Source organism: Ursus arctos, unplaced genomic scaffold (assembly GCF_023065955.2).
Source record: "Ursus arctos isolate Adak ecotype North America unplaced genomic scaffold, UrsArc2.0 scaffold_2, whole genome shotgun sequence".
NCBI classification, from domain to species: Eukaryota; Metazoa; Chordata; class Mammalia; order Carnivora; family Ursidae; genus Ursus; species Ursus arctos.
The window spans coordinates 20123492-20149474 of NW_026622874.1; the positions used below are offsets into that span (position 1 = coordinate 20123492).

Here is a 25983-nt window from a genome sequence, read left to right on the forward strand (position 1 = left end):
TAAAGATTTTATTTATTTTTTTGAGAGATGGCGCACAAGTGGGGGGAGGGGCAGAGGGAGAGATAGAAGTAGACTCCCCATTGAGCAGGGAGCCCGATGTGGGGCTCAATCCCAGGACCCTGAGATCATGACCTGAGCCAAAGGCAGACGCTTAACCGACAGAGCCACCCAAGCGCCTCAGAAATTGTCTCATTGAATCTTCACAAAATCTCTATGAAGCGCGTATTTTATAGGTGAGGAACCAAGGCACTTGGAAGCAAGGCCCTGAAGACTTGTTCAGGGTCATGCAACCAGTAAATAGCAGTCAGGAGTTAAACCCCAAGCTTCTATATCCAGGCTCCTGCTCATATGCCTTCCTAAAATAAAGGGCTACGGGCTAGGAGTACAGGAGGTCCAGAAGGTGTGGTCAGTTCCAATCAGAGAAATTGGAAGTGTAGAGAAAGCTTCATAAATAAAAAAGAAATCTGAGTTTAATTTTAAAGATGCACAGTTATTCAATAGGGAGGGACGAGGGCGGGGAAGGAGGCCGTTCTGGAAATGGAAGCAACATGAGTCAACCAAGAGTTTTTGCAGGAGAGAAGAAAGGCTGTCTGCAACGTGACTAAAATACAAGTGTTTGTTTGGAGAGGGAGAGATTGTCATTTTCTTTGTGGTCCTGAACCATGATTGCTCAAGAGAGCTGGTGGTTTGTCTATACCCTAGGGCACAACTCTCAAAGTGTACACAGCTGTCTGGGTGTCCAAAGGTCGAAACTATTTTCATGAAAAAAGTAAGTTGTTTGCCTTTATTCATTCTCATTCCTTCATGAGTCTATGACGGAGTTTTCTAGAAATTATAGGATGTGCGATATAGCAAGAGATTGAATTCAAAAGCAGATACAAGAATCTAGCTGCCTTCTGTTAAGTCAAACAATAAAGATACTCGTAAAAATGTAAAACAGGGCTGCCCTTCTCACTTTTTTTGGTTCTTGAAAATATGGTTATTTTCATAAAATGTCATTGATATGAACATGACAAGGACTTACTTAAAATAAATACACATTTTAGTAAGTTTTCTCAGTTTTCATTTTTCATATGGTAGATATTCATAGATATAACCCATATAAATGAAATCTCTTAAAAGTTGTTAATATTTTTTGAGTATAATGGATTTCTGAAACCAAAATTTATAACCACTGCTCCAGAATATCAGGCATGTGGTGAGTACAATCAACCTTTCAGGAAAATTCTGAGGCTGTTGAGGATAAGGCAGGGGGAGACAAACAAGGGAGTAAGGAGTGGATGGATGGAACTACTTACTGGACAGACAGAGGCTGATGGGGAAGAATGGTCAGCTTGCCGGGGAGAAAGGGCATCATTTGTTTGATGTGTTTCCCAATAATAACTATTAGCAAAAGAAAATATGAGATAGGGGCGCCTGGGTGGCACAGCGGTTACGTGTCTGCCTTTGGCTCAGGGCGTGATCCCGGCGATCTGGGATCGAGCCCCACATCAGGCTCTTCTGCTATGAGCCTGCTTCTTCCTCTCCCACTCCCCCTGCTTGTGTTCCCTCTCTCGCTGGCTGTCTCTATCTCTGTCGAATAAATAAATAAAATCTTAAAAAAAAAAAAAAAGAAAATATGAGATAGAAGACTGAGCAAAGATGGAGCCAAGACATTAGATCACGAAGGAATTCAAAGTTTTATAAGAAACAAACTGAAGAAAGAAATCACCATGGATGGAAGAGCGGAAGCTGGAGTGAGTGGGGATGATGTTCTAACTGGAGTACAGACTGGAGTGAAATCAAAATTGTCATATTGTTACCTGGTTTTATTTTCTATATTTGTGACAAAGTCTCATTTGCAGAATAAACGTACAAATCACAGAGTGCACGTGCAGAGATGAGCTCAAGTACTTTTGCCAGTTTTTTTTTTTTTTTTTTTTAAAGTGGGCTCCATGCCCGACATGGGGCTTGAACTTAAGACCCTGAGATCAAGAGTCAGATGCTCAACCAACTGAGCCACCTGGGGGCCCCCACTTTTGACAGTGCTATCTTATCTCTAATAGTCATGGTTTTCTTTTCTTCTGAGGCACGAATGGGAGACAACAATTCCTTCTTTCTTCTACCCCTAGAGTGAAGCTTAGGAGGAGAAGAATAGAATCAAGGCATATTTACAAGGAGAATTTGGTGACCGATCCACTGTTAGGCATAAAAGAGGAAGGAGGGTGGTCAGACCGTTAGGGTTTCTAGCTTTGCTCTCCGCAGATGATGCTGTCATTACCCAGAAGAACCCCAGGGCACGGGGGTTCTTCTCTAATACCGAGTGGCCCCTAACTGAAAGAGCCGGGCCGCAGGTTGGAGACCTCATTCATGAAAACACACTCCCGCATTCACTGCAATGGAGCAATTTAAATGGCTTTGAACCTGTACATGTTTAGATGTACAGAATGCTTTCAAATATAAATGTTGAAATTGTAAATAAAGTAAAATACCCAAGTTCTTAAAAACTTGTCTGGAGGGGAAAGATAGCTAAGACAGGAAATAGAAGTGGGTTATACAGCAAGGGAATGGGGCACATGGCAGTATTAGCTATCACAGTAGTTGTAAGCAGGCCAGAGAAGTGAGAAGGAGGAGGAGTGTGAATTAGGCCTTGAAAAAGGAGTTGAGTTTATGGGCAATGTAATAATTATAATAGTGAACATTTCCTGTTGTCATGTGCCAAGCACTGAGCCTAAGGTCAGGCCAAGAAAGACAGTCATGAGCAAAAAAGGGCATGTGATTTGGGGGCCAAAAGATCAGTCTTCTTATTGCAGCAGGAATATACTAGGGAGTTAGAAAAATAAGATTAAGAAGGGCTTTAAGGGAAAAAAAGTATTAGGGTTGATATCATAGAAGGAAGAAGATTGCTTATATTCAAAAATCATTCAGGGGCATTTGAGCCTGTTGATCTGGTTACTTGTAACATTGCATTATTGAAAATAACATTAAACCCAATGTAAATCAGACAGTTTATAGTAAGAAAATTCTTAGTAACAAATTACACTGTTCAACACATAACACACCACCTGCACTGTTGTTCAGAGTCAGATTTAATAAAAAATTTGGAAAATTGAACATAAGGCTTTCTCTAATCCTGAGAAAACAGCTCCCCAGATGTCCTTCTTCATAAGCCACTAGCCCAACCCATACTTATGAATGTCTATGTTGTTAGGAATTTTCTGGAGATAGCTGCTTATTAAGCTGGAATTTGTAATTTATATAACCCATTATTTTCATTATTGCTTTATAGTAAATTCTTAAATAGAGTTTTCGGGGAAGATTTTATTTTATTTATTTATTTTTTAAAGCTTTTATTTATTTATTTGACAGAGAGAGAGACAGCCAGTGAGAGAGGGAACACAAGCAGGGGGAGTGGGAGAGGAAGAAGCAGGCTTCCAGCGGAGCATGGAGTGGGATGCGGGGCTTGATCCCAGGTCACACCCTGAGCCGAAGGCAGACGCTTAACGACTGAGCCACCCAGGCGCCCCTCAGGGAAGATTTTAAAGTCAGATATCTGAGCTGTTATCAGGTGAAAGACATGTCAGCTACTTGTACATAAAATTGAATAGTCAAATATTTGAATGACTATTGAGATTACAAATCTCATCTGTATTTACTACACATGAATTAATCTGTTTTATGTGTATCATTTAATTTTTACAACGCTGTGAGGTATATATTTATCATGACTTACATTTTAAAGATAAAATAACTGAAACACAAAGGAGTTAATTTTTCCATATCACAAAGCTAGAAAGTAAGGTCCTGTGGACACAAAGCTGGATCTGTCAGCCTCCAAAGTTTTAATTCACTCCGCTCCATGATCTCTGAAAGCTTTTCCCAACAACTAACTTCGTGACCTGAGGCAAAGAAAATCCTCCTTGGACTCAGTTACCTTACATGTAGAAATATTGGGTAGAATTAACAACCTTGAGCCCTTTAGCTCCTGGTCACACTCCAGATTCTATAACTCATGCAGAATATGAATTATAAAACTATAAAAGTATCCATTTTTGTTAACATTAAAAAGGGAGGTTCGACTTATCAAGAAAATACTGTGTGTCTAGCACAAGCATGGGCACTTCTATTCAATTTATTTCATCTGATTTTCCCAGCCCTCGAAAGGAGATCATCGTTTCCATTTTTCAGATGCTGAGGTATTCAATGCACAGAATACCTTGTCCACACAGGGACGTAGCTACTGTGACGTGAGCGAAGGTGTCACCGACACCGTAATTCACTCTTTCCTTTTACTCACTGTTGAGAAAGAAAGAGTAATCTTTGCTGAAAGAAACCATTTGATATTTAGGTAATTTATATTTCAGATTCGTGGATCACTTTGGATGATATCAGCCCAATTTTACGTAATAAGCGGAGGCTAAATTTGGATGTTTTAATAGCCTTGGTCATTCTGAAATAACTTTCAAAGAAGTAACTGAGGAGTTATAAGAAGCAGCTGTTAGTCCTGGCTCAAAATCTGAAAGAATCAAAGAAATAAATGTTGTTGACAGGTTTTAGCTTATATTTAGACCTAAAAGCCTCAGTATTTGTGCATAAATGATATCAATGAATATTTCTCATACTTCTCTCGTATGATAACAGGAAATGAATTTTCATTTACCAAAAATCCTGTGGTCTTGATTACATTACCTTGATGCATGGGCTTATGGATATTATTAATTTCCTCCATTGCAAAAGAAAATTCTCAAGTGCTTAACGATTTTTTTTTTTTTTTTACTTTCTCATAGATTTTTAAGGTCTGAAAATTATATAAAGACTTTTGCTTCCTTGGCTCCTGTATTAGTCAGGGTTCTCCAGAGACACAGAATCAACAAGATGTATCTAGCTACCTACCCATCTACAAAGAGATTCATTATATAGAATTGGCTTGTGAAATTAGGATGAAATGGCAAGTCCAAATCTGCAGTATGGGCCAGCAGGCTCCAGAACTAGGAGAGTCAATAATGTGGTTCTAGTCTGAAGGCCAGCAGGCAGAGAACCAGGAGAGCCAATGGTGCAGGTGAAGAGAAAGGCAGTCTGCTGGAAAATTCCTTCTTGCTCAGAGAGGCTTATCTTTTTGTTGTACTCAGGCTTCAAATGATTGGACAGGGCCCACGCACATTACGGTTGGCATTTACTGATCTGAATGTTAATCTCACCTACAATCACCCCATTTCAGGTTTTAAAGAGGCGAGAGAAAAGTACGTAACTACCTCTGGGCCAAATGATCAAGTCTTAAAAACGATGCTCAAAATTATGAAAAACACAAAGGGAAATATTTTTCCTTGGGAAATTATTCATTTAACAAACGCTTTTCATTTGTAAGTGGGACAAAAGTGTTTTTAATATATAACTTTAGTGACATATGAAAATTCACTTCATTATAAGGTATTTATACTTTAAATATTAAATATACTTAAAATATACTTAAATATAGTTAAAATATTTTACTTATAGTACTTTTTAAGACACCTAGTCCAGTTGATTAAATACATTTTTTAATTTCTAAGAAAGTTTATCATTTTATTGACTACTATGAAAGAGGACTATAAGTCAAAAAAGTTAAGTATTAGTATTTTCTATGCCAGTTCCTTGCTCGTATCATAGATCAGATGGTTATAATCATTTGAATTGTTATGTGTTTGGGCTTGGATTTTGTTAGCAATTATCACTTAGAAATTATTCCTTTTTCTCTTTTTGTGAATAAAGCAGGCAACTTAAGAATGAAGATGTCACAAACTCCACATTACTGAAATTGATTTCTATGCCCTTTAATTTGCCCCAAATCATCTCTCTGTTCTTGCCAGTTTGGAGAAAAATACGGTCAAATCAGAACACTTTTTTCCTCTGTTTTTACTGAAAGCCAGTTTTCCAAAGTGCCAACCAGCCCCCAGCCCCAATGCCCCAAAGCACAAGTCAAAACACCTGAACATACATCCAAGGAGGTAGCCAAGACCTAGTTTTGCAACCCTCAACTGGTCACTCCCCACCAACCTCGAAAAGGGGTCAGAGAAGCTGTATTGAGAAGGAGAGCACCAACCCTGTAAGTATAAAGGAGAACCAAAAAGTAGCACTGATTTTTTTTTTAAAGACTGAATGAACATATCATAGTGATTATCCCAATATTAAAACAGTTTAGGCTTTAGACTGCTTGTTTGTGCATCCTAGGTCTTCACTCGTAGTAATAATTATTATTTATGATTATTATTTTTTTGATTAGCGGATAGAAGCAAAGATGACGATAACTGAGTTTGCCAGTGCATCTCCACAGTATCGGCAATGGTAGGAACGGACATGGCTGCCCGACTGGGAAAGTGGTAATCCCTACGGTGGGCTTGCCTCCCCACCAACCTGTGCCCAGTACCGGTCCTCCCAAGGTGCTGTCCGGTCCATTTCTGGTCAGGAACTTAGGCAACTTCTTTGTACACAAAGGGAAGGAACACACTGACTTGGTTTGCTTCACGAAACGTACAGAAAGTAGTACATATTATCTCGTTTCAACCTATTTACGATTTTTCCTAGCGCAGTGCATAATTGCACATGCAAAATTTAAAAAGTGAGTTTACATGAAATTAAAATATATTATTGTTACTAGCATTTTGTTTTCATCTGGCCCCTGGCCCTTTCAACCCAGTAAGCTCCCTCACATAATGTCCATTTGATTTATAAAACGAATTTAAACCTGCAACAAATCCAGCACCTGTCCGCATCTGCCTCCTCCCTGCTTGCTTGGACACGTGTGATCCCGCCCGCCTCCCCCTGAGCCTGTTTCTCTGAGAGCTCTGTAGTCTTCAGTCGTCACCTGCCTTACAGTGGACAACCCTACTGGGTAAAGTCTGGGCCTCTTGGACATCTACTTTCTAGACCAACTCCAGCTCTCTTATTCCTTGGCTGTTCACATCCTACCACTACCTCAGATAGAAAAACTCCAAGTCTACCTTGAGAATCCTGAAACTTGACCCTTGGAAGCCCATACCCGCTCAGCGCACCTCCCTGTCCCCCACTATTAGGAATTCCACACTGTCTGCCTTGCAATATTTGCAATCTAAGAGGGAAATAAGAATGGATAGTACAGGGTGCCTGGGTGGCTCAGTTGGTTAAGCGTCTGCCTTCAGCTCAGGTCATGATTCCAGGGTCCTGGAATCAAGTCCTGCATCAGGCTCCTTGCTCAGCAGGGGGCCTTCTCCCTCTCCCTCTGCCCCTCCCCCTGCTCCTCCTCCCTCCCTCTCTGTCAAACAAATAAAATAAAATCTTAAAAAAAAGAATTGATAGTACGAAGTTCTGTCATCACAATAAAGGTAGGAATTAAGAGGGAGAATATTCTGGAAGACGGAAACAACATATACAAGGAATACAAATTCTCATGAACTACTCAAGCCTGACTTCTATCACCTCCTTCAGGAATGGTTTTGCTTCGCCTCCTCCTCTGTCACCAGATGGGCTCTCTTTTCTCTAGTCTTTCACTTAATTTATATGGCAAACAAGTACAGAATAGCACTTGCAAAATATATTATTTAAGGTCTACTTGATACTTCACCCGAAGCCATCTATCTGTTTAAACTGAAGTTATTTCATATATTCTGCCTTGAAACACTTTCTTTTATTCTCTGATGAAGGTTTAAGTGGAATTCCCTTCTCTCGCTTCCCTACTATTCCAATTCCAGACTTTAGTCCCCCAACCAGCTTGGCTTCCTACGGTCAGTTACTAGAGAACAAAAACTATAGAGTGGCATTTCCCTTCCCATAAGACTGTAATCTGGAAACTTCATCTGACCAAAAGCTATTTTCAGACAAGAAAATTTATAAGAATGGCCTCTGAACAATCCAACTATGCCGAAAATCCGCATGCACACGGTCTTACAGCTCTTACTCATAGGAAAGATTCCAGGCCTCTATTCACAGAGAAATTACACTAATCAGAGACACTGTGCTAACAACAAGCTTGCTTATCAGATTTGAATTCCACAACAATAAAGCTGAAAGAGAAAGGAGTGGTTTGAAGAAATTACTTCAAGGAAGCACAGAAAGCATGGAGAAATGGCAGCTGATTACAAATGAAACAGACATGAGAACATTCACATCAGTTCAATCCCGGCAAGGAATGGCATATTTTAGAAATACTTCCCTCCAAATGATTCAAATTGATAAATTTTTAAAACTTTTTTTTTATTATTGAGAATACATTTTTTAAAAGATTTTATTTATTTATTTGAGAGAGAGAGAGAGTGAGAGAAAGCACCAGCGGGTGGGGGGAAGGGCAGAGGAAGAGGGAGAAGCAGGCTCCCCGCTGAGCAAGGAGCTTGATTCGGCTCCATTCCAGGACCCTGGGGTCATGACCTGAGCCAAAGGCAGATGCTTAACCAACCCAGCCACCCAGGTCTCCTGAGAATACATTTTTTAAGTCTTAGTACTTAAGAGAATAAACTCTTGGGTTATGAGGCAGCTTAACTTTTTGACTAATTCATTATATTAGACAGAAGAGCTAAGATTTTATTAAATTTGACAAAGATTGCCCTCGGGCATTATGCAGCAGAACAGCAATACTCAAGCGGTATAGCTGCTATTTTATTGAACAACTACTACGTGCCCTTACAGATTGTGCTGGAACCCTATAAGCAGTAGTACTTTTCCTTTCACCTAATTAGAGACAGTCTCCATTTTACAAGTGAAGCACAGAAAGGAAGGAATGTGTCCAAGTTTATCGTGCCCCAATTTATTCAGGATTTTAATTTGACACTAAGGTCCTAAACTGGATGCTGTTTGTTGAACACTGGGAACGAGACAAGCACAGTCTCTGCACCGAGAATTATGTAGGACTGTTCTTTGTCGAGCTGCCGTGACAACCTGTCCTACATACTGTAAGGAGGCTATTAGCCAGAACCGACGAGAAAGTGAAGTCTCATCAGAGAGCAAGGGAATTGGGAGCTTAAGGGACCCCTGACCAAGGACTAACATAAAAACAGGAAACTATCCCATGTGTTGTGAGAATGGGTGGTTCTGAATATATCTAAACTAATTATTTTGGACAAGAGAAAAAAACTCTAGACCAAATGAAAACAACTACAGTAAAAATTTAAATTCCAAGAATGACTTCCAAAAACATGAATTTAATATTTTTGAAGACTATTCCAGAGAGAAACATAATTACTTCATTCTCCACCCATTGCAGAAAGCCAATTTGTATGAATATTAGGCCAAGTTTCATTTTCCCAGGAAAACCCTTTTTCCCACAAAACAAGGAGTCCATAGAGAGGGTTGTAGCAGCAATTTGCCCTTTGCAAAAGGAAAACCTAAGGACAAAGGCCAACGGGACAACTGCGCCAATGCATCCCACGTGCATTGCTAATGGAGATCTTTTCGTCCAAAACCTCTCCTCAGTATGTGTCTCCTCCCTAACAACCCAATGCTGTGTTCCCCAGTTCTGAGTCCCTGATCCCTCTCCCTAGCTAATTCACCCCTGCGTGCAGCGCCAAGCCACTGCCCGAATCTGTGCCCTGACTCCCACGACATTTACCGAGCGTCTACCATGTGCTACGAGCTTCGCCAGCTACTGGGAACATGAAGGTAAATCACACACACACTGTCCTGATCTTCACGAAGCTTTCATTCTGCTGGAGGAAACAGACATGAAAGGAATATCTCTCCAAGTATGTTTTAAGTCCGAGTGTCGTCAATGCTGAGAAGATAAGGTGTATATTTATGCCACAGAGAATATAACTGAGACCTAAGGGACATGGAGGGAAGGAGGGGGTCACTGGTGAGGGCGACAGTCTCAGGAGGGAGGCTGTTGGTGAGGGACAGCCTCAGAAGAAGCTACATATGTACTGATTCAAGAACAGGAAGGAGGGTGCTAGCACCTGAAAAGCTGGTGGGGAGGGGAGAGGGCGGGTACAGGGGAAGCACGCTACAGGGGTAAGGAACAGTGTCTGGAATCGCACCAACTGGGGAAGGGTTCTGAGGAGACGTGGAGCTAAAAGGCACCCAGTGAAGGAGTGTGGTGCGAACTGGCAAAAACGGGAGTTGGAGAGATGCTGGGAGGCCAATCCTGACAGCGGTGGAAGGATTTTTCAGCTCTGGTTTGAGAGCGAACAGAAGGGGGGCAGAGGGAGGACAAGCATAGGTGGAACTACAGAAAAGAGAGGCGCTGTGTTGAGCTTTAGATGTGCTGAGTTTGAGATGTGAGGGATACCAGTGAAGAAATCAAGCAGGTGCATAGATGTTCAGGTCTGAAGCTCAGAAGGGAGGTTTTAAGTTCTTTGGACACAGGTGCGGGCTGACATTGTGGAAGAGAGCGAAAAAAAAATTTTTTTAAGACTTTTTTTATTTATTAGAGAAAGAGAGAAAGGGCACACGAGCGAGAGAGCACAAGCAGGGGGAGCAGGAGAGGGAGAAACAGACTCCCTGCTGAACAGGGAGCCCGATATGGGACTCGATCCCAGGACCCCGGGATCATGACCTGAGGCAGATGCGTAACTGGCTGAGCCACCCAGATGCTCCTGGAGAGAAAACTCTTAAGAAGAACGCAGAATGGGGAGAAAGAGAGCCTAAGGCAAAGAACTCTTATATTTAAAGAATGCACAGGGGAAGATCTGCTACAGGGCACCAAAGAGGCATGATGAAAACAAAGAGGAGGCAGTAGGTGAAGGGTAGAGAATGTTGCACTAAGTAGGGAGACATGTGTCATTTGCACCGGGGAGTGGTCTGGGGAGACTGGACAATTAAGGCAATTGATATATTGGGGCTCCTGGTTGGGGCTGGTAATCCATATCTGACATTGATCTGCATCTGAAAGAAAAGGAGCTGTTTCCTCCATGGAATTCAAGAGGGAAGCAGCAAAGGATAGCATAATTTATGGATTATGGCAACCCTCTGGCAAGAAAGGAAGGCTTAGTCATCTGATGCCTGTTGGACCTCTCTCTGATCAAGAGGCCAGTCTATCAGTTTGTGAGGGGAACAGAGGGTAGGTCAGCAGCTGGGAGTGAAAACAATAATTGTTGCAAATAACTGGAAAGCAGTGAGGCAGGCAAACACAGATTGCAAGACAGGGTCTTGCAAATGAAATTGACGGCCAGGAATTAACAAAAGTATCCATTTCCTGCTTTTTTTTCCCCTAACAAACTCATTCCTTCCCTGAGGCCTGACCAACTAAGTCTTCAATTCCAGGAGGACCTGCCATTGTAGGGAAGGGAAAGGTTTTCCTCGACTCTCTTAAAGTCCCTGGCTGGGTCTGAAAATTAAACTGACAAGAGAGATTAACAGAAGGGCATACGGATTTATTTAAGGTAAGTTTTATGTGACATGGGAACCTTCATAAGGAAATGAATACCCAAAGAAATAGTTACAGGGATGCCTGGGTGGCTCAGTCGGTTAAGTGTCTGTGTCCAGCTCAGGTCGTGATCAGGTCCCAGAGTCCTGGGATCAAGCCCTGCATCGGGCTCGCTGCTCAGCAGGGAGTCTGCTTCTTCCTCTGCCCCTCACCCCGCTCATGCTCACTCTCTCGCTCTCTCTCTCTCAAATAAATAAATAAAATCTTTAAAAAAAAGTTATTTCAATGATGCCAGAGGGGAGGGGGTTGGAGGGAAGGGCAAAAGGGGTGAAGGGGGTGGGAGGTACAGGCTTCATGTTATGGAATGAATAAATCACGGAAATGAAAGGTACAGCACGAGGAATACATCAGTGGTACTGAAATAGCATTGTATGGAAACATAGTAGCTAATATGTGGTGAACCCAGCATAACCAATAGGCTTGTTGGATCAGGATGCTGCAGAACTGAAACTAACGTAACATTGTATGTCCACTACACTTCAATTAAGAAACAATAAAAATAAAATAAATTCAATGACTCTTTTACATCTGAGGCTAAACTTTTCTTACTAATAGACATCTTGTTTGTGCATACGTATGTCTATGCATCTTTTTAAAACTCTATCTGATCAATATTACTAAATATGGGCAGCATTTGTGATGATCTTCCTCAAAGAATTTGTATTTACTAAACACTTACCTTATCTTAAAAAGCTGAAGATAGAATGCTCAATAAATCTCAATATTTCCATATTTGGGTACAATTTGGGAGACCGTACAAACAGCATGACTATTAAATTGCAATAACATTTGAAACATTTCCAACTCACATCGCGTGTAGAATACAAGCCTTCACTATTCTCCGGACCCAGGAGTTTCTTCATGTTTTCCTTTATGTTTTCTTTTCTCTGTTGTCTGAAAGTTTTCTCCTGATCACACAGAGCCATACTGAATCGGAGGTCTGGGGATGAACTGTATATAAAACGGAGAGTCATGAGCCAATGTCCCCAGTAAGCCTTGTTATAAATGAGCCAGTCCCCGGTAGCTATGCTGATACATGCTCACGGCTCCCCTCAAGCCACCTCCTAGCAGGGGACCTGACACAAGGCTATAAGATGATGGTTGTCTTAGAGCTGCGTGTTCCAAGGCATGTTTCCAGAAAATAAGGAGTAGGAGATTCTTTTAAAACAAAAACAAGCAAACAAACAGCCCCTAATAAATTCATCTCATCATAGTGAGGACTTCGGGAAGCGCTTCAGAGAATAAACCTGTTTAGATCTGTTTGGCACAGTATTTCCTGCGTTTACGTGATCAAGAATGCCATCCCCTGGCCCCCCATGCCCCACTTCTCCATGATGTAACACTAACATTCCAAAGAGTCTGTGTTCTGAGAAGCACACCTGTAGAAATACTATTTTTAATGAATTGCCTTGTCTAAGAGATGTACCCCTGTGACAAAAAAAAAGGAACTTCTAATGGTAGAACTTTAGACAACCGCAAGTAAGTTTATGGCTGGATTTTGGGACCGTTACATTGTACACCCTTCCTTTCTAATAATGACAGCTGCAACTTCTCAGATAGCTATACTATGCCAGAAATATAGGTATGTGTCACTGCAGAAATAATGGGTGTAAATCTTCACATTATTATACAATATATTATTTTTATAACTCCATATCACAGTTCAGAAACACTGAAGTTTTGAGAGGTTAGGATCACAGAGCAAATATGTGATGTATTTTCCACAATGCAACAATCCCTCACAAATGAGACAGGTCCAATACTGAATTCTAAAACCAGCTACTGAATTAAAACAAAACAAAACAAAAAAGAAAAAAAAAAACAAACCAAAAAAACAGAATAAGAAAACCTAGAAATCTATGTCATGATGTGAAGAAATACAAATGTAGAAATCAAGAACTTCGCTAATCAAATATTGTTTCTTTACTATTCATAAAAGTAAGTCCTTCCCTTCAGAATGAATTAATTTCTGTTAATTCAGTGTATTTCTTCCTCGTAAAATATAGACCAAAAGAAGACACTCCGTAGCCTCCGGGCTGTGTTCTCTGTAATGATATTTGATCATTGCAAATAATATTTTAATTACTACTTCCCAAAGGACAAATATGGATAACTCACAAAAGAGCATATACGATTAAAAATGAAAAACAAGAATATTTAGTGTCAGTAGCAAATATTAGAAATACTGCTATTATTAATAATTTTTAAGAAATATTTGAAGTATCTATTTTCCAGTACTTGGGAAAGGCAAAGTAACACTGTTATTATATATTTATTTTGGGAATAAAAATTTGCAAAACACTTTTTTTTTGAAAGTTATTAAGCGATGAGCACCAAAAATAATTAAAATGTGTATTCCCTTTGAGTAATTCTATTTTTGGACATTTACTTTAAGAAAATTAATTGTAAATTTTAAAAAGATAATTTAACCATGTTTTCCAATATAAAAAATGGTCAGTATAGTATATTAAAACATGGATTACATAGTTATTAAATTTGATTATTATGAGGCTTAGGTAACAAGGAGGAAAAGAGATCGGACTGAATGAGCATTTTTTAAGTCAAGTCTTAGGGTAACTCTCTGTTGTTATTATTTATTATAATATATTAGGCTGAGTACCTTCTACCATTTTAAGAAACAAAAATCTCACCTGCACTGTTATCTCTGCAAATCCACCTCAATTGTGTTTCCTTTTCTGCTCTTTAGAGTAACCATTACCTTAGACTTTCTCTCTATTATTCCAATGTATTAATTTATAATTGTACAGTATATATTTATATCTCTAAATGATATATCGGGTCATTTTATGGGTTTTTAATTTTTTAAATAAATGCTATCAATTGTATGTATTCTGCAATTTCTTCTCCATGGAACATTTTGTTTCTGAAATTCACATAAATAGATATATAATAGAAATAATTCAAACATTTTTACTATTATGGAATTTTTCCATTATATGATTAGAGTATAATTTATTTATCCATGAACATTGAGGTTGCTTCTAATTTCTGTAAATGATTACAGTTTTACTATGAACATGTGGTGCACATGTGGAAAACTTTTCTATTTTATATTAATATAAAACAATATATGCTTTTTCTAAAGAACATCTCATTACATCATCAAAATACGCTTATAATGCACTGTTTTCTTATTTTACAAATGATAAAAAAGTTATTAAAAATCTTTCAACTGTTCACATAATTAGTAAGAGGCAGATTTAAAACTAGAAGTTCTCACTCTGGAACTCATGTTCCTTATAATACACTATGCTGATCACTATCTTACATTAAGCACAAGGAGTATGATTTTTTAAAAAAAACAATCTATGAACAGAGCAATGAACATGGATGTTTAGAAGATATTAGTGTAAACATGTAAAAGAAAATTCAGAATGTTGAGTGATTTTATAAATATAGTAAATATAGTAAGAGAAGTTTGGTTCATTTAGTTCCTCTTTCATGCATTATCTTTCTTTTTATTTTTTTTAAGATTTTATTTTTTTGACAGAAAGAGAGTGAGAGAGCACAAGCAGGGAGAGCAGCAGAGGGAGAGGGAAGAGCAGGCTCCAGGCAGAGCAGGGAGCCCAATGAAGGGCTCAATCCCAGGACCCTGGGATCATGACTTGAGCCAAAGGCAGACACCTAACCTACTGAGCCACCCAGGCGCCCCTTATGTATTATCTTTAACTCTAATTTTCTTTCTTGATTTTATTTTATATCTAATGGAAGACATTCCATGGAAAGTTGACTTCTTCTTTAAAAAACATTTCCATTTCAGAGTCAAGACAAATGAGCATATAAAAATAGAGTTTGATTAACGTTCATTATAAACATATAGTAAATTGCTTCTGGACATATGTACCTTATTTAGCTGAGTTTTTTTCCTATATTATTGATAACTCTCCTTTGTTAAAGTGAATTTCTTTTACATAATATAGGTCTAATTATACCAGTGAAGATCATTTCCCATTAAGACAAACAGCATGAACTTCTTGTCAAATAACAAAACTTTTTCTAGTCTCATGTTAATATATACTACTTTTAAGCAAGAATTAACACAACGCAGAATAACACAACTCAGTTACTTGGACTGTCCTTTGATACTTACTGACATAGTTTGAGGGACAGTGGTGATTTATGTAATAATTTACTAAGTTGAATCAACGTGTTACGCAAACCAAAATAAGAGAAAGAAATACCTAACCCAATGTCAATGTATCCATCCTCATTCATGTAGCAAATCAGGTGATAGGAGAATGTTACAGTAATATATGTGGTGTTTGGGTAAATTAAATGTATACTAGTTACTTTGGTAAAACCCACTTCAACGGAGAAGTTCAAGGAGATACAGAGAGTTTTGAGGGAGGTGGGAGGTAGTGAACTCAGCGTGAGATCCAGCTAATTCTCCAGGTAGGCCTGACTCCTCTAAGATGCACCATTTGAAAATAAATAAATGATTTTCCAACACTTTTTTTGGAGACCGCTTTGAAAGAGCAACATGCTTCATGGAACTTGACTGCTTAGAGTCCTGCTGATCTCCGTGAACAAAAACAGTCTCAATTTTCAGTTCTTCATTTTTAGAGTTTCCTGTTATGTTTACTTTCGTGTTTTTGAATATCTACCTGAATCAACAATGAAAAGTAGACTTAAATAACTGTATTTGTTCATTTCTATGGGAAATGAACCTTAGAGAGGACTCTCTGAAAGCTCTTATTATTGACCTTGTAAGTCCTAGACTATTATTGAAAGACCAAACTACAGGAAAATTAAGGAAAAATATTAAATTTCTTCTTTCTTAATGCAGTAGCTATTAGGGAAGAGCTAAAGAAAAGTCTAACATGTTTTTTATGTTCAAAGCTGTCAGAATTATTTCATATTTTTAAAGTTTACCCTTTAACAATTAGAATAAGTCAGTGGATCCCTCACAATATTTTCCACCCGATGAAATAAATGCACTTACCAAACTTCAAGAGACATTTCCAGAAACATTTCAGTGACCTAGAACAGATGTATTAATCAGATTAGGTCATAAAATGGCTGTGTGTTACATATAATGCAAACAAGGTCAAAACAATTTTTAAGTGCCAGAGTATTTTTAACCTAAAAGAATCCTAAAAATAAAAGTAATGTAGCTTCATGAAGACCCTGCATTATGGATATATTTCAAAAAAAAAATATATGTATGTATATATATATATATATATATATATATATATATATATATATATACTTTTTTCCATGATATAAGTCTTTCATGATGTAAGTCTATTTAATCAGCCATTTTAGTAAACATAAGAGTTGCCTCTGCGTAGTTGTTTTCCTCCTTCACTAAAATGAAGTAGTTGAGTTCTACAGTCATTATGCATGAAACCTAAAAATTGCCTGAGCTCTAAAAACTATGAAGATGTTGTGCCTATTATTCAGGAACTATCCCTGGGCCAAGAAAGCATGGGTGAAAATGCACACAAGTGCATTTGTGACAGGTGTGGGCTGTCATAAACTGGAGACAGAACACCCATCCATGGTGGCAGCAGGACCAGGGGCCAGCCAGCTATGGTCAGCTCAGGAAACATCTACAGATGGGAGGTGGGGCTCAGGTTTTCATTTTTTCAACACTGTGTGAGGCAACCAAGTTTATGGGAGGACCCCGTCCTGCCAATGGGCCAACTGTGGTTTCGTGGAAAATATCCACAGAGAAGAAGGGGTATTAAAATGTGTCTTCCCAGAGACTATACATCTGTTGTATGGCAAGACCTCTCTGTACTCCCCTGCCATTAGTTATGAATAATGTAATTTTAGATTGTTATGAGAACCAAATGAGAAAATGTTCTGAAGGTTGCTGCATAATTGTAAAATGGTGCTATTATTTTTCTTATATCAGTTACCATAGAATAGAGTTAGAGTGAACCCGCCCAATACCTTCAGACAGAACAGAACTTAGATATGCCTCTTCAAAGGTGAAGAGGGTGTGTTTGGAAGCAACACAAAATGCTATAGATTATCAGCTTTGTTTTCTTTTTGGTTTCAGAGGATGGAAAAAAACAAGTTAGATGGAGCTTTCCAAAAGGTTAAAGTAAGTTCATGGCTATTTCTCAGGACTGCATTCTGTGAGTAAGAAAAAGGTACTGAAATCATCTGTACAAGAATTTGCCTCTTCCACTAAACTGTAAGCTTTATGTTATATAGATCTCTATTACTAGTTCATTACACAGTATTTGGTATTCAACACATAATCAATAGATACCCATTGAATTGCTGTGCATGTGTGTGTGAGGGGAGAACATGAGGCGATCTGTCCTTGTCAAGAAACATTTCATCGCTGCTAAACATAAAATCATGGGCTGGTCACAAAGCAGTTCCTCTGAAATCCTATGACCTTTATTCATCAAGGCAGCATATCAAATTACTTTGAAGTTAACAAAATAATCAAGAATCCCAATACAAATGGAATTACACATGCCCAGATGAATCAGAGTTCACTTATAAGTCAAAAAGGCTTATAAACAATTGATGTAACTGCTGTCTGTTCTACTAATGGTAGCTCTGCTCAGACCACACATCCCAACACATCATGTCTGTTCCCTGTTCCTAAATTTCAAATGGAGTCTTTCCCAAAAAAGGGTTGGGAAACTTTATAGTGAATGAAGTTGCTTTGGATATTTAGTGAGAAAAACAAGACATGGATAAAACATGGTCTGGCTTTCCCCCCCCAAAATATACGAAAGCTGGTATTAAAATGAGACTAGATTTACTATTTTCATCTCCAGAGGGCAAAAACACCACAGAAGAATGGAAACTCAAAGAATGACATTACAACTCTTTGTGGTTTTCGAACCAATGGAAAGACTCGAAGCTGGAATGGGCTTCCTAATCCAATGTGCCACGTGATGACAGACTTGAGAAAAAAGATGGCTCCCTGACTGGCAGGTTCCTAAGCAATTTAGATGTTAAGATATTCAATGCCTGGCTCTATCTAATGCCTACTTGTCTTGACAACTTAATAAATAAAAGGAAAATCAATTGTGCTGTGTTCACGGTCATGTTTGTCTTCTCCATAGAATGTCCCTTCTATAGCCACCCACAGCACTTCTTGACTAAGACATTCATAATTCTAGACTGGCTGATAAGACTTCTTAAATGAAGACGGGATGAGAGAAGGGAAGACACAGGATCTTCCCGCCATGTAGAGTAATACAGAATGTGTTGTGGTGGACTTGTCACATGGCTTGGGATCCTCACTTCCACATGTTGCCCAATGGATCACTTACGAACTGGAGGAAATTTTCAACTCTCCCACTTGACGCGCTACGCTCAGACATGCTATGAAGACTGACATTTACAATCTCCCCACACCTTTTAACATGTAACATGTCATTCAGATGCACTAGCCACAAAAACATGTACTTCCTGTGAGGCATTAAACAAGTATTGTAAATTCCTTCCCACACACCACATCACGGTCTTCCACACTGCTTGCAGTCTCCAAGAAATTTGAAGGAAAGGTGACCGAGTCTCTCTGACTCCCCCAACCCCATAACGCCTCGCCAGAAGCCAGACAAATGAGAACTCCACCTCTTCTAGGAATTATAAATGTAAGTAGACTGTACTTATTGAACGTTCTTGTGGAAAACCACAATCTCATCTTTGAATTCCACAGTGGAAAGCAATTTTAGATGCTTACAATGGGAGATGTTCACCTGGGGGGAGAAGGTGAGGACCTAGAGGAGAGAAACTATATAAAGAAGCCATTTTAGATCTAAAAATAATTCATTTTTTTACAAGATCTTATTTATTTATTTGAGAGAGAGCACAGATGGAGAGAGAGAAGCAGACTCCCCACTGAGCAGAGAGCCCGATATGAGACTTGATCTCAGGACCCCAAGATCATGACCTGAGCTGAAGGCAGATGTTTAACCAACCGAGCCACCCAGGAGCCCCCTTAAAAATAATTTTTTAAAGTACCTATCCCGCTAATTTGCTTGCAAACTTTCCAGGGTCACTTTGAAATGATAAAGCTAATGCAACAGGCATAGTGCCTGGCATTAAGGGGGTCATTTAAAATTATTATTACAAAAAGATGCATACAAATGATTTTACACTTGAGAATCTATCCTATTAGAAAAGAGCTCTTCAAATATGCTATGCCTTTTCTTATTAATATACTCCAGCATTTACAACTTTAACTTTCAATAAAACATTACTTTGAATTCTGGTCCCCCCTGAGTCAATGCACTCTTCTCCACCCCCCACCCCCAGGAAAATAAAACAGCAACTGATCACCAGGCAGATTCAATAATCATTTACATCTTTTGAGAGAATAACAGAATATTTTCTGCTTTATCTGTATACACCTGACCCGTACAAGGTAAAAAAATTATATTTAAAAAATAAGGGCCACTTTTATTAAAAATCATGTTTCCATATGCTGTAACCCTATCCAGCGAAGAAGGAAGCGGATGTGGCTCTAACATGAGGCAATTCAAGTGTAGAGCAGAAATGAGCGATTCCACCAACACAAGCCAGATCACGTCTAGGTAAATTTTGTGAGTTTAAAATTGAATGATATATGCTAAAGTCAGTTTTTAAAATATATATGATGCTTGTTTATTTTTTTAATTGAGATGTGACATTTAATATTATTTTAGTTTCAGGTATATAACATAAAAATGATTTAACATTTTTATATATTGTAAAATGATCATCACAGTAAGTCTAGTTCACATATATGATTTCTTAATAAAATAAAATTCTCATTTACTACCAGGAATGATCTAATCCATTCACCCAAGAATTCAGGATAATTGTGTGCTCCCCCCCAAATATCCCAAATGCTCTTAAAAGATTTGAAAGATTAAAAAACACTCTATTTCCCTTACAGTCATGTTCCACTGTATCATGCAGGGTTCCTCCTTACATTTGAGGGTGATCTCTCTTTCCTTGATTTAAGGTCCCCTTTCCTTATGTAGACATTGGAAATTCTAAACCAGATTTCCTAGAGCAGTATTACCAAACCAAAATGCTACCTCTTTTCCTCCAAATGGGACTCTCTCAGACTCTAGTTTCTCCTTTTGAACTTAATTTACTTTCATTATTCTTGGTGAGCACTTCCCAGATTTTCTGTATTCTCGTAAGTGCATTCATTTATCCATTCATCCAAAAATGACTCAAGCACCTAATGCTTATCAGGATAGGTATGCAGTCATAACTAAGCTGAATGTATTCTACTCCTTGATGGAATTTAGGTCCAGTGGAAGATCCAAGGAGACCAGAACATTCTAAAATGCCCTATAATTTACAAGTCGTAAATTGTGAAAGTGTCAAAAAAAGACTCACTTAAGTTTCCATTGCTAGCATCCCCAAATAAAAATGTGTTCTCCCTTAAAGCCAGGAATTGTTTGACCTATGTCTGAACTCTGACCTGCATCCATCTGATGGCATTCACATCCTAGCCAAAGATCCCCCAGACTTCTCATAAAAGAATATAGTCCTCTTGTTTCCCCTCCAAACTCTGCTTCGTCTCTTTCACGTAGCTAAACGTAGTCTTAGTCTTCACACATCAACACATAGTTTTCCAAAGAAATCATCCTGACACTAACTTCACATTCTGAACTCCGCATCAAACCTACGCCTTTTTAAAGCTTTGCCACTCTCTCGTCTGTAGAACTACCCCATTCATTTTCAAGTTTGCAATCATGAATAAGCAACAACCAAAGTAAGCAATCAGTCAGAATCAGATGCCACAGAAGCCATGAGACATGGCTATTTTTAAACAATACCACTAACATCTAAATAAAGATGGCAAATGAAAACACCAGACCGCATAAACTTGAGAGGCTGTCTTCCTCAAGGTATTGGCCAAAACAAACTAATTCCATCTAGAGAATAAAGAAGTGTAATCTTTCTCTACCGTACTTCAAAACCTCAGCATTTTTAAGATTCTCTTGAAGTGGGCTACTCTGTTTACACAAAACACAGCAAATTCTGAACATGTTATATCTTTTCCACTTTAAAATGGGATTCTGCAACCCACAGCCGCACGTGATATATTCAGTACTGGGTGACCGGAGCATTTTTGAACTGTGTTAAATGATCACTAAAGCAAATGATCACTAAACTTACAGGCTATATATATATATATATATATATATATATATATATATATATATATACACACACACACACACGCACACACACACACATATGTATATATATTCATTTCGGCAAGTTCAAACAAATACGTTTAATAGGTAAGTCAGTTTCATGAAGCACACGACAGATAGTTAAATCTGGCCAGTGATAATGAGACTACCTAATATTATTTAGTGCTTACTGGACCAGGCACTGTTCTAAAACTTTCCACGTATTAACTAATTTAACCCTAACCACAACCTTAAGAGGTAGGTACTATATACAGCCCTGTTTCACAGATGAGGATGCATGGCAAAGAGAAAAAAATAAAACAAAACAAAAATAACGTGTTTAACATCACATAGGCAGTAAGTAGCAGAATCATGATTCCAACCCAGGCAGCGGCTGGCTGACGCTGAGCCCGGGGTCGGAAACAGCAGGTCCTGCCCATTTCTTTGAAATGACAACTCTGATGTTCTCTCACTCTGTGACTCCAATAAACACAGCCTAACCCTAAATGCCCCGAGAAACAAAACGAAACAAAACAAAAATGTGGACCCACCCCTAAGACTGGCTTTCTCTTAAAAATAACAAATAATAATAAACAACAAAAAAAGTTCAAAAATCGAGTGACTGAGTCTTGGGAAGAGCCGGATCCCCTGTAACTTTGCACCCTGTGGCTCCGGCTGCCCCTCACTGTCTCCAGCGATCATTCCATCCGGCTCTGGCAGACCCGGGAAAGCTGAGCTGTACCTACGTAGCTCAGTGACCCTGCACTCTTCGTACTTGTTCCAGCCACAGAAGAAGTCTGCTAAAGCTGCGTCAACCTTCTTGTTTTCACTAGGAAACACTCTCTGGCTCTTTACCTACTAACCCGCTGCTTACTGACACATCTCAGGAAGAAGCCAAATCCTGTTTGCTCGAAATTCCCCATTACCTGGTCAAAAAGCTTCCAAAACTCACTGCTGTTGGTAAGGAAACATCCAAATTCTAACATCTCAAATTCGACCCCTGTGTACCTCTTCTTCCTTTATGCACCAGTGCTCTGCTCCCATCACACTGGTCTAGACACTGTTTCCTGAACATACTTGTCCTTCCAAGTCCCACGACTATGAGCAAAGGCTCAGGATGGCCTCTTCACCAGAACAGCCTTCTACCCCGTTCGTGATCCAACCCCATCCTTTCTTTAAGGACAAGCCTAAACTATTGATATCCACTGTAACTTGCTGAAACCCTACCCCCCTTCACCTCCCCGTCCTCATCTCCTACCACAATCCCTACTACTCTGTGTGTGTTCCAGCCATAGTCTCTTCAGTGCTGTTAGCACGCCGGGCCAAGTTCCATTGCAGGACTTTTCTACTCGGAGTAACTTCCGCCCCCCCCCCCCCCCCCCCCCGCCAATATCATCAGAGATGCTCTTAGCCACATTTTTGGAACCGCATTTGCAAACCCCTTCACATTCATAGATAAACACCTCCTTCCTCCTTCCCTGGTTTATCTAGCGGGTACTGTGATCGCTACCTAACACAAGTGACTTTTACTTTTTTATCTTGTTTGTTGTCTCTCTTACTAAGTAGAATGTAAGTTCCATGAGGGGAGGGATTCTTCTTGTTTTGTTCACTGCTGAACAGGTAGTGCCTGAAGACTGTCTGCCACACAGCACGTGTTTAATAGCTATCTGTGAAATGAATGAATGAATAATTCCTTCTTATAACTCGCATTGTATATATTATCTACACTATTTATTTGGCACTTAAAATGATACTATATAAATACTAAACTCTAATGATATGCTAATGTGTTTAGGGGTGAAGCATAGTGTCTGTAATTTTTTTTTTTAAGATTTTATTTGTTTATTTAGAGAAAAAGTGCACGAGCGGTGGGAGCAGCAGAGGGAAAGAATCTCAAGACTCCCTGCTGAGCGTACAGCCCTAATTTACCCAACAGAGTGAGTAAATTAATGAATAGATGCCTCACGACACTGCTTACTGTATTACTTATCAGTTTACACATGAATGTCTATTCCTTTCCAAACGGAGTATTAGTTGCTGGAAAATGAACTTTTTGTAGTTTTCTTAACATTTAGCAAAGCTAAATTAAGAAATTAGCAAAGCTGCAAAATTTAAGCTGCTCAAATTCTCATATTAAAAAATAGTCTACTGGACGCCTGGGTGGCTCATTTGGTTAAGTGTCTGCCTTTGGCTCGGATCATGATCCCGGAGTCCTGAGATGGAGCTCTGCATCGGGCTCCTTGCTCAGCGGGCTCAGCGGGGAGTCTGGTCTCCCTCTGCCCCTCCCCCTGCTCACACTCACTCTCTCTCTCATTCTCTCTCTCTCAGATAAATAAAATCTTTAAAAAAATAATCTGATAGGTCAGTATTTTAAAATCACATAATAAAGATTTTTTTTTGTGGCATCCCTGGGTGGACACAAAATGAAAGATTTTTATTATTGCATTATTATTGTTTTGTTTCCATATCTGTCAAATGGAAAGAATCAAAAATTCTTGAATGAAAATGGTCATATAAGAAAAAGTATTCTTTCTAGATCACAGAACTTTATAAATTAGAAAGGATCTTAGAAATAAGTTAATCAAAACTTCTATTTTGGAGATGAAGAAAATAAGACAGAAAAAAAGAGTGACAAATCAAACATTCTAGAGGGAGATTAGTGACCAAGACAAAATGAGAGGATAGATCTCCCGATTCCCTGAGTGGGTAGTGGAAACCCGTGGGAATCTGGCAATCTCCATTTGGAGACCCCGTTCTTTCTCTAGCTGGCTGCTGGCCACAGAAATCACTCTATGTTGACTCAGTATTGACTTTTGGATGACAAAATTTTGAAGAAGTTTCTGTTAATAATGTCTTGGCAGGAAACCTGTGTTCTCTCTTTGCCAAATCCAAGTGCTTTTTTTACTGTTTCAAACTGCTATAAAAGAATTGTTTAAAAACATCTTTTCCCACATTATTCCCTCAGTCTCTCACCTCGGTGAACTCTGTGCTCCTCTGAAAGATGGGGTGCAGAGGTGAGGCGAGGCTGGAGAGCGTGCACAGGGCGCGCCACGTGATCGGGGGAATGCCAGGGGTTCTCCACGCAGCCGTATGCATTTACCTTTCTCCCCTCTACCATCACAGGTCAGCAACGCAAACAACTGTCCTTTAGATACAAACTTCAAAGGACTCTTAAGAACAGAGTGATGAAGAAAAGCTGTTTGGCCAACTGTTTTCTCAGGCGCACTAAAGAAACTAATTATGTAAGCTACTTTAAATTCAGGAATGTAGAAAGTCTTTTTTAGCCCGGAGGTTACACAGCTAACCATAGGAAATGACAGGAGGACAGGAAATGCATGTTTCCCTGCAATACCTTCTCCCATAATCAGACTGAAGAGGGGGGAAAACACTTTGGAAAAGCCAATCCATGCTTACAAAGGTCTCAACAAACGTGTACTGAGAACCAGTCCCAGCGACACGTCTTACGAAGGTTGCGGGATGTTAGCCTCTGACCATCTCTAAACTTTACCCCACCGTGCATCGACATGTACCTGCACGGCCTTGTAACTTGCCAGGCCCCAGCTTGCTTTCTTCTTTTAAGACTCCATGCCTTTTCATTTATATAATGCTTAATACGTGTGGATATATCCACGTGCATACAGTAGTGATATATGTCTATAAGCAAGCATCATTATATATTTAATATGTAATTATATACTTAATAAATACATAAACTTAGCAACACATATCTTATGTAATACTACAGAAAAGTATAATTTTGTATGATGCATCCATGTGCGCACAGTATTTTTTTTAGGATTTATTTATTAATTTGAGAGAGAGAGAAAGAGCGGGGAGGAGCAGATGGAGAGGGAGAGAGAAACCCTAGCAGTCTCTGCGTAGAGACCAACTGTGCATACACAGGAATTATGTATGTATTGATATGTATTTCTATAACGGAGGATTATTATATTTTTTGGTAAGATTTTATTTATTTATTTGAGAGAGAAAGAGAGAGAGAGCATGAGCAGGGGCAGGGGCAGAAGCAGACTCCCCACTAAGCAGGGAGCCCAAAGCGGGGTTCAATCTCAGGACCCCGGGATCATGACCTGAACTGAAGGCAGATGCTTAACCGACTGAGCCATCCAGGCACCTCCCATATATTTCATATATAATAAAGTTTATACTTAATAAATATATCAACTAAGTAACATATAATCTCTCTTATATAATATACTATATAAAAGTATAATTAAATAATTACATCTAAATGTATTTAAAATATAGGTATATGTAATATAATTATACTATATGTTATTATATGGATATATTATATATAAGTAAAATTAAGTCATTTAATCATAAATGAGTTATCATAAACTCTCCTATGAGATATTATCTCCATTTTACAAATGAGTAAATCAAGGCATGGAAGAGCTAAGTGGTTTGGCCAGGATGAAACAGATAATAAGGGACGGAGCTGGTATTTAAACACAAGTAACCCAGCTTCCAAAGCAT

The 25983-nt window shown here is 39.0% G+C and overlaps 1 protein-coding gene across 5 annotated transcripts in view; it reads right to left on the reverse strand.

The window, feature by feature from the left end:
• Positions 1 to 25983, reverse strand: part of PLA2G4A (phospholipase A2 group IVA) — a 152051-nt gene that overhangs the window by 55662 nt on the left and 70406 nt on the right. For all 5 annotated transcript variants that reach the window (XM_026509247.4, XM_057315152.1, XM_026509244.4 and 2 more), the window contains 2 exons: positions 16308 to 16345; positions 12154 to 12295 (listed from right to left, as the gene is read on the reverse strand). In XM_026509247.4, coding sequence (XP_026365032.2) covers positions 12154 to 12295; positions 16308 to 16345 — 180 coding nt within the window. The remainder of the gene's footprint in view (positions 1 to 12153; positions 12296 to 16307; positions 16346 to 25983) is intronic.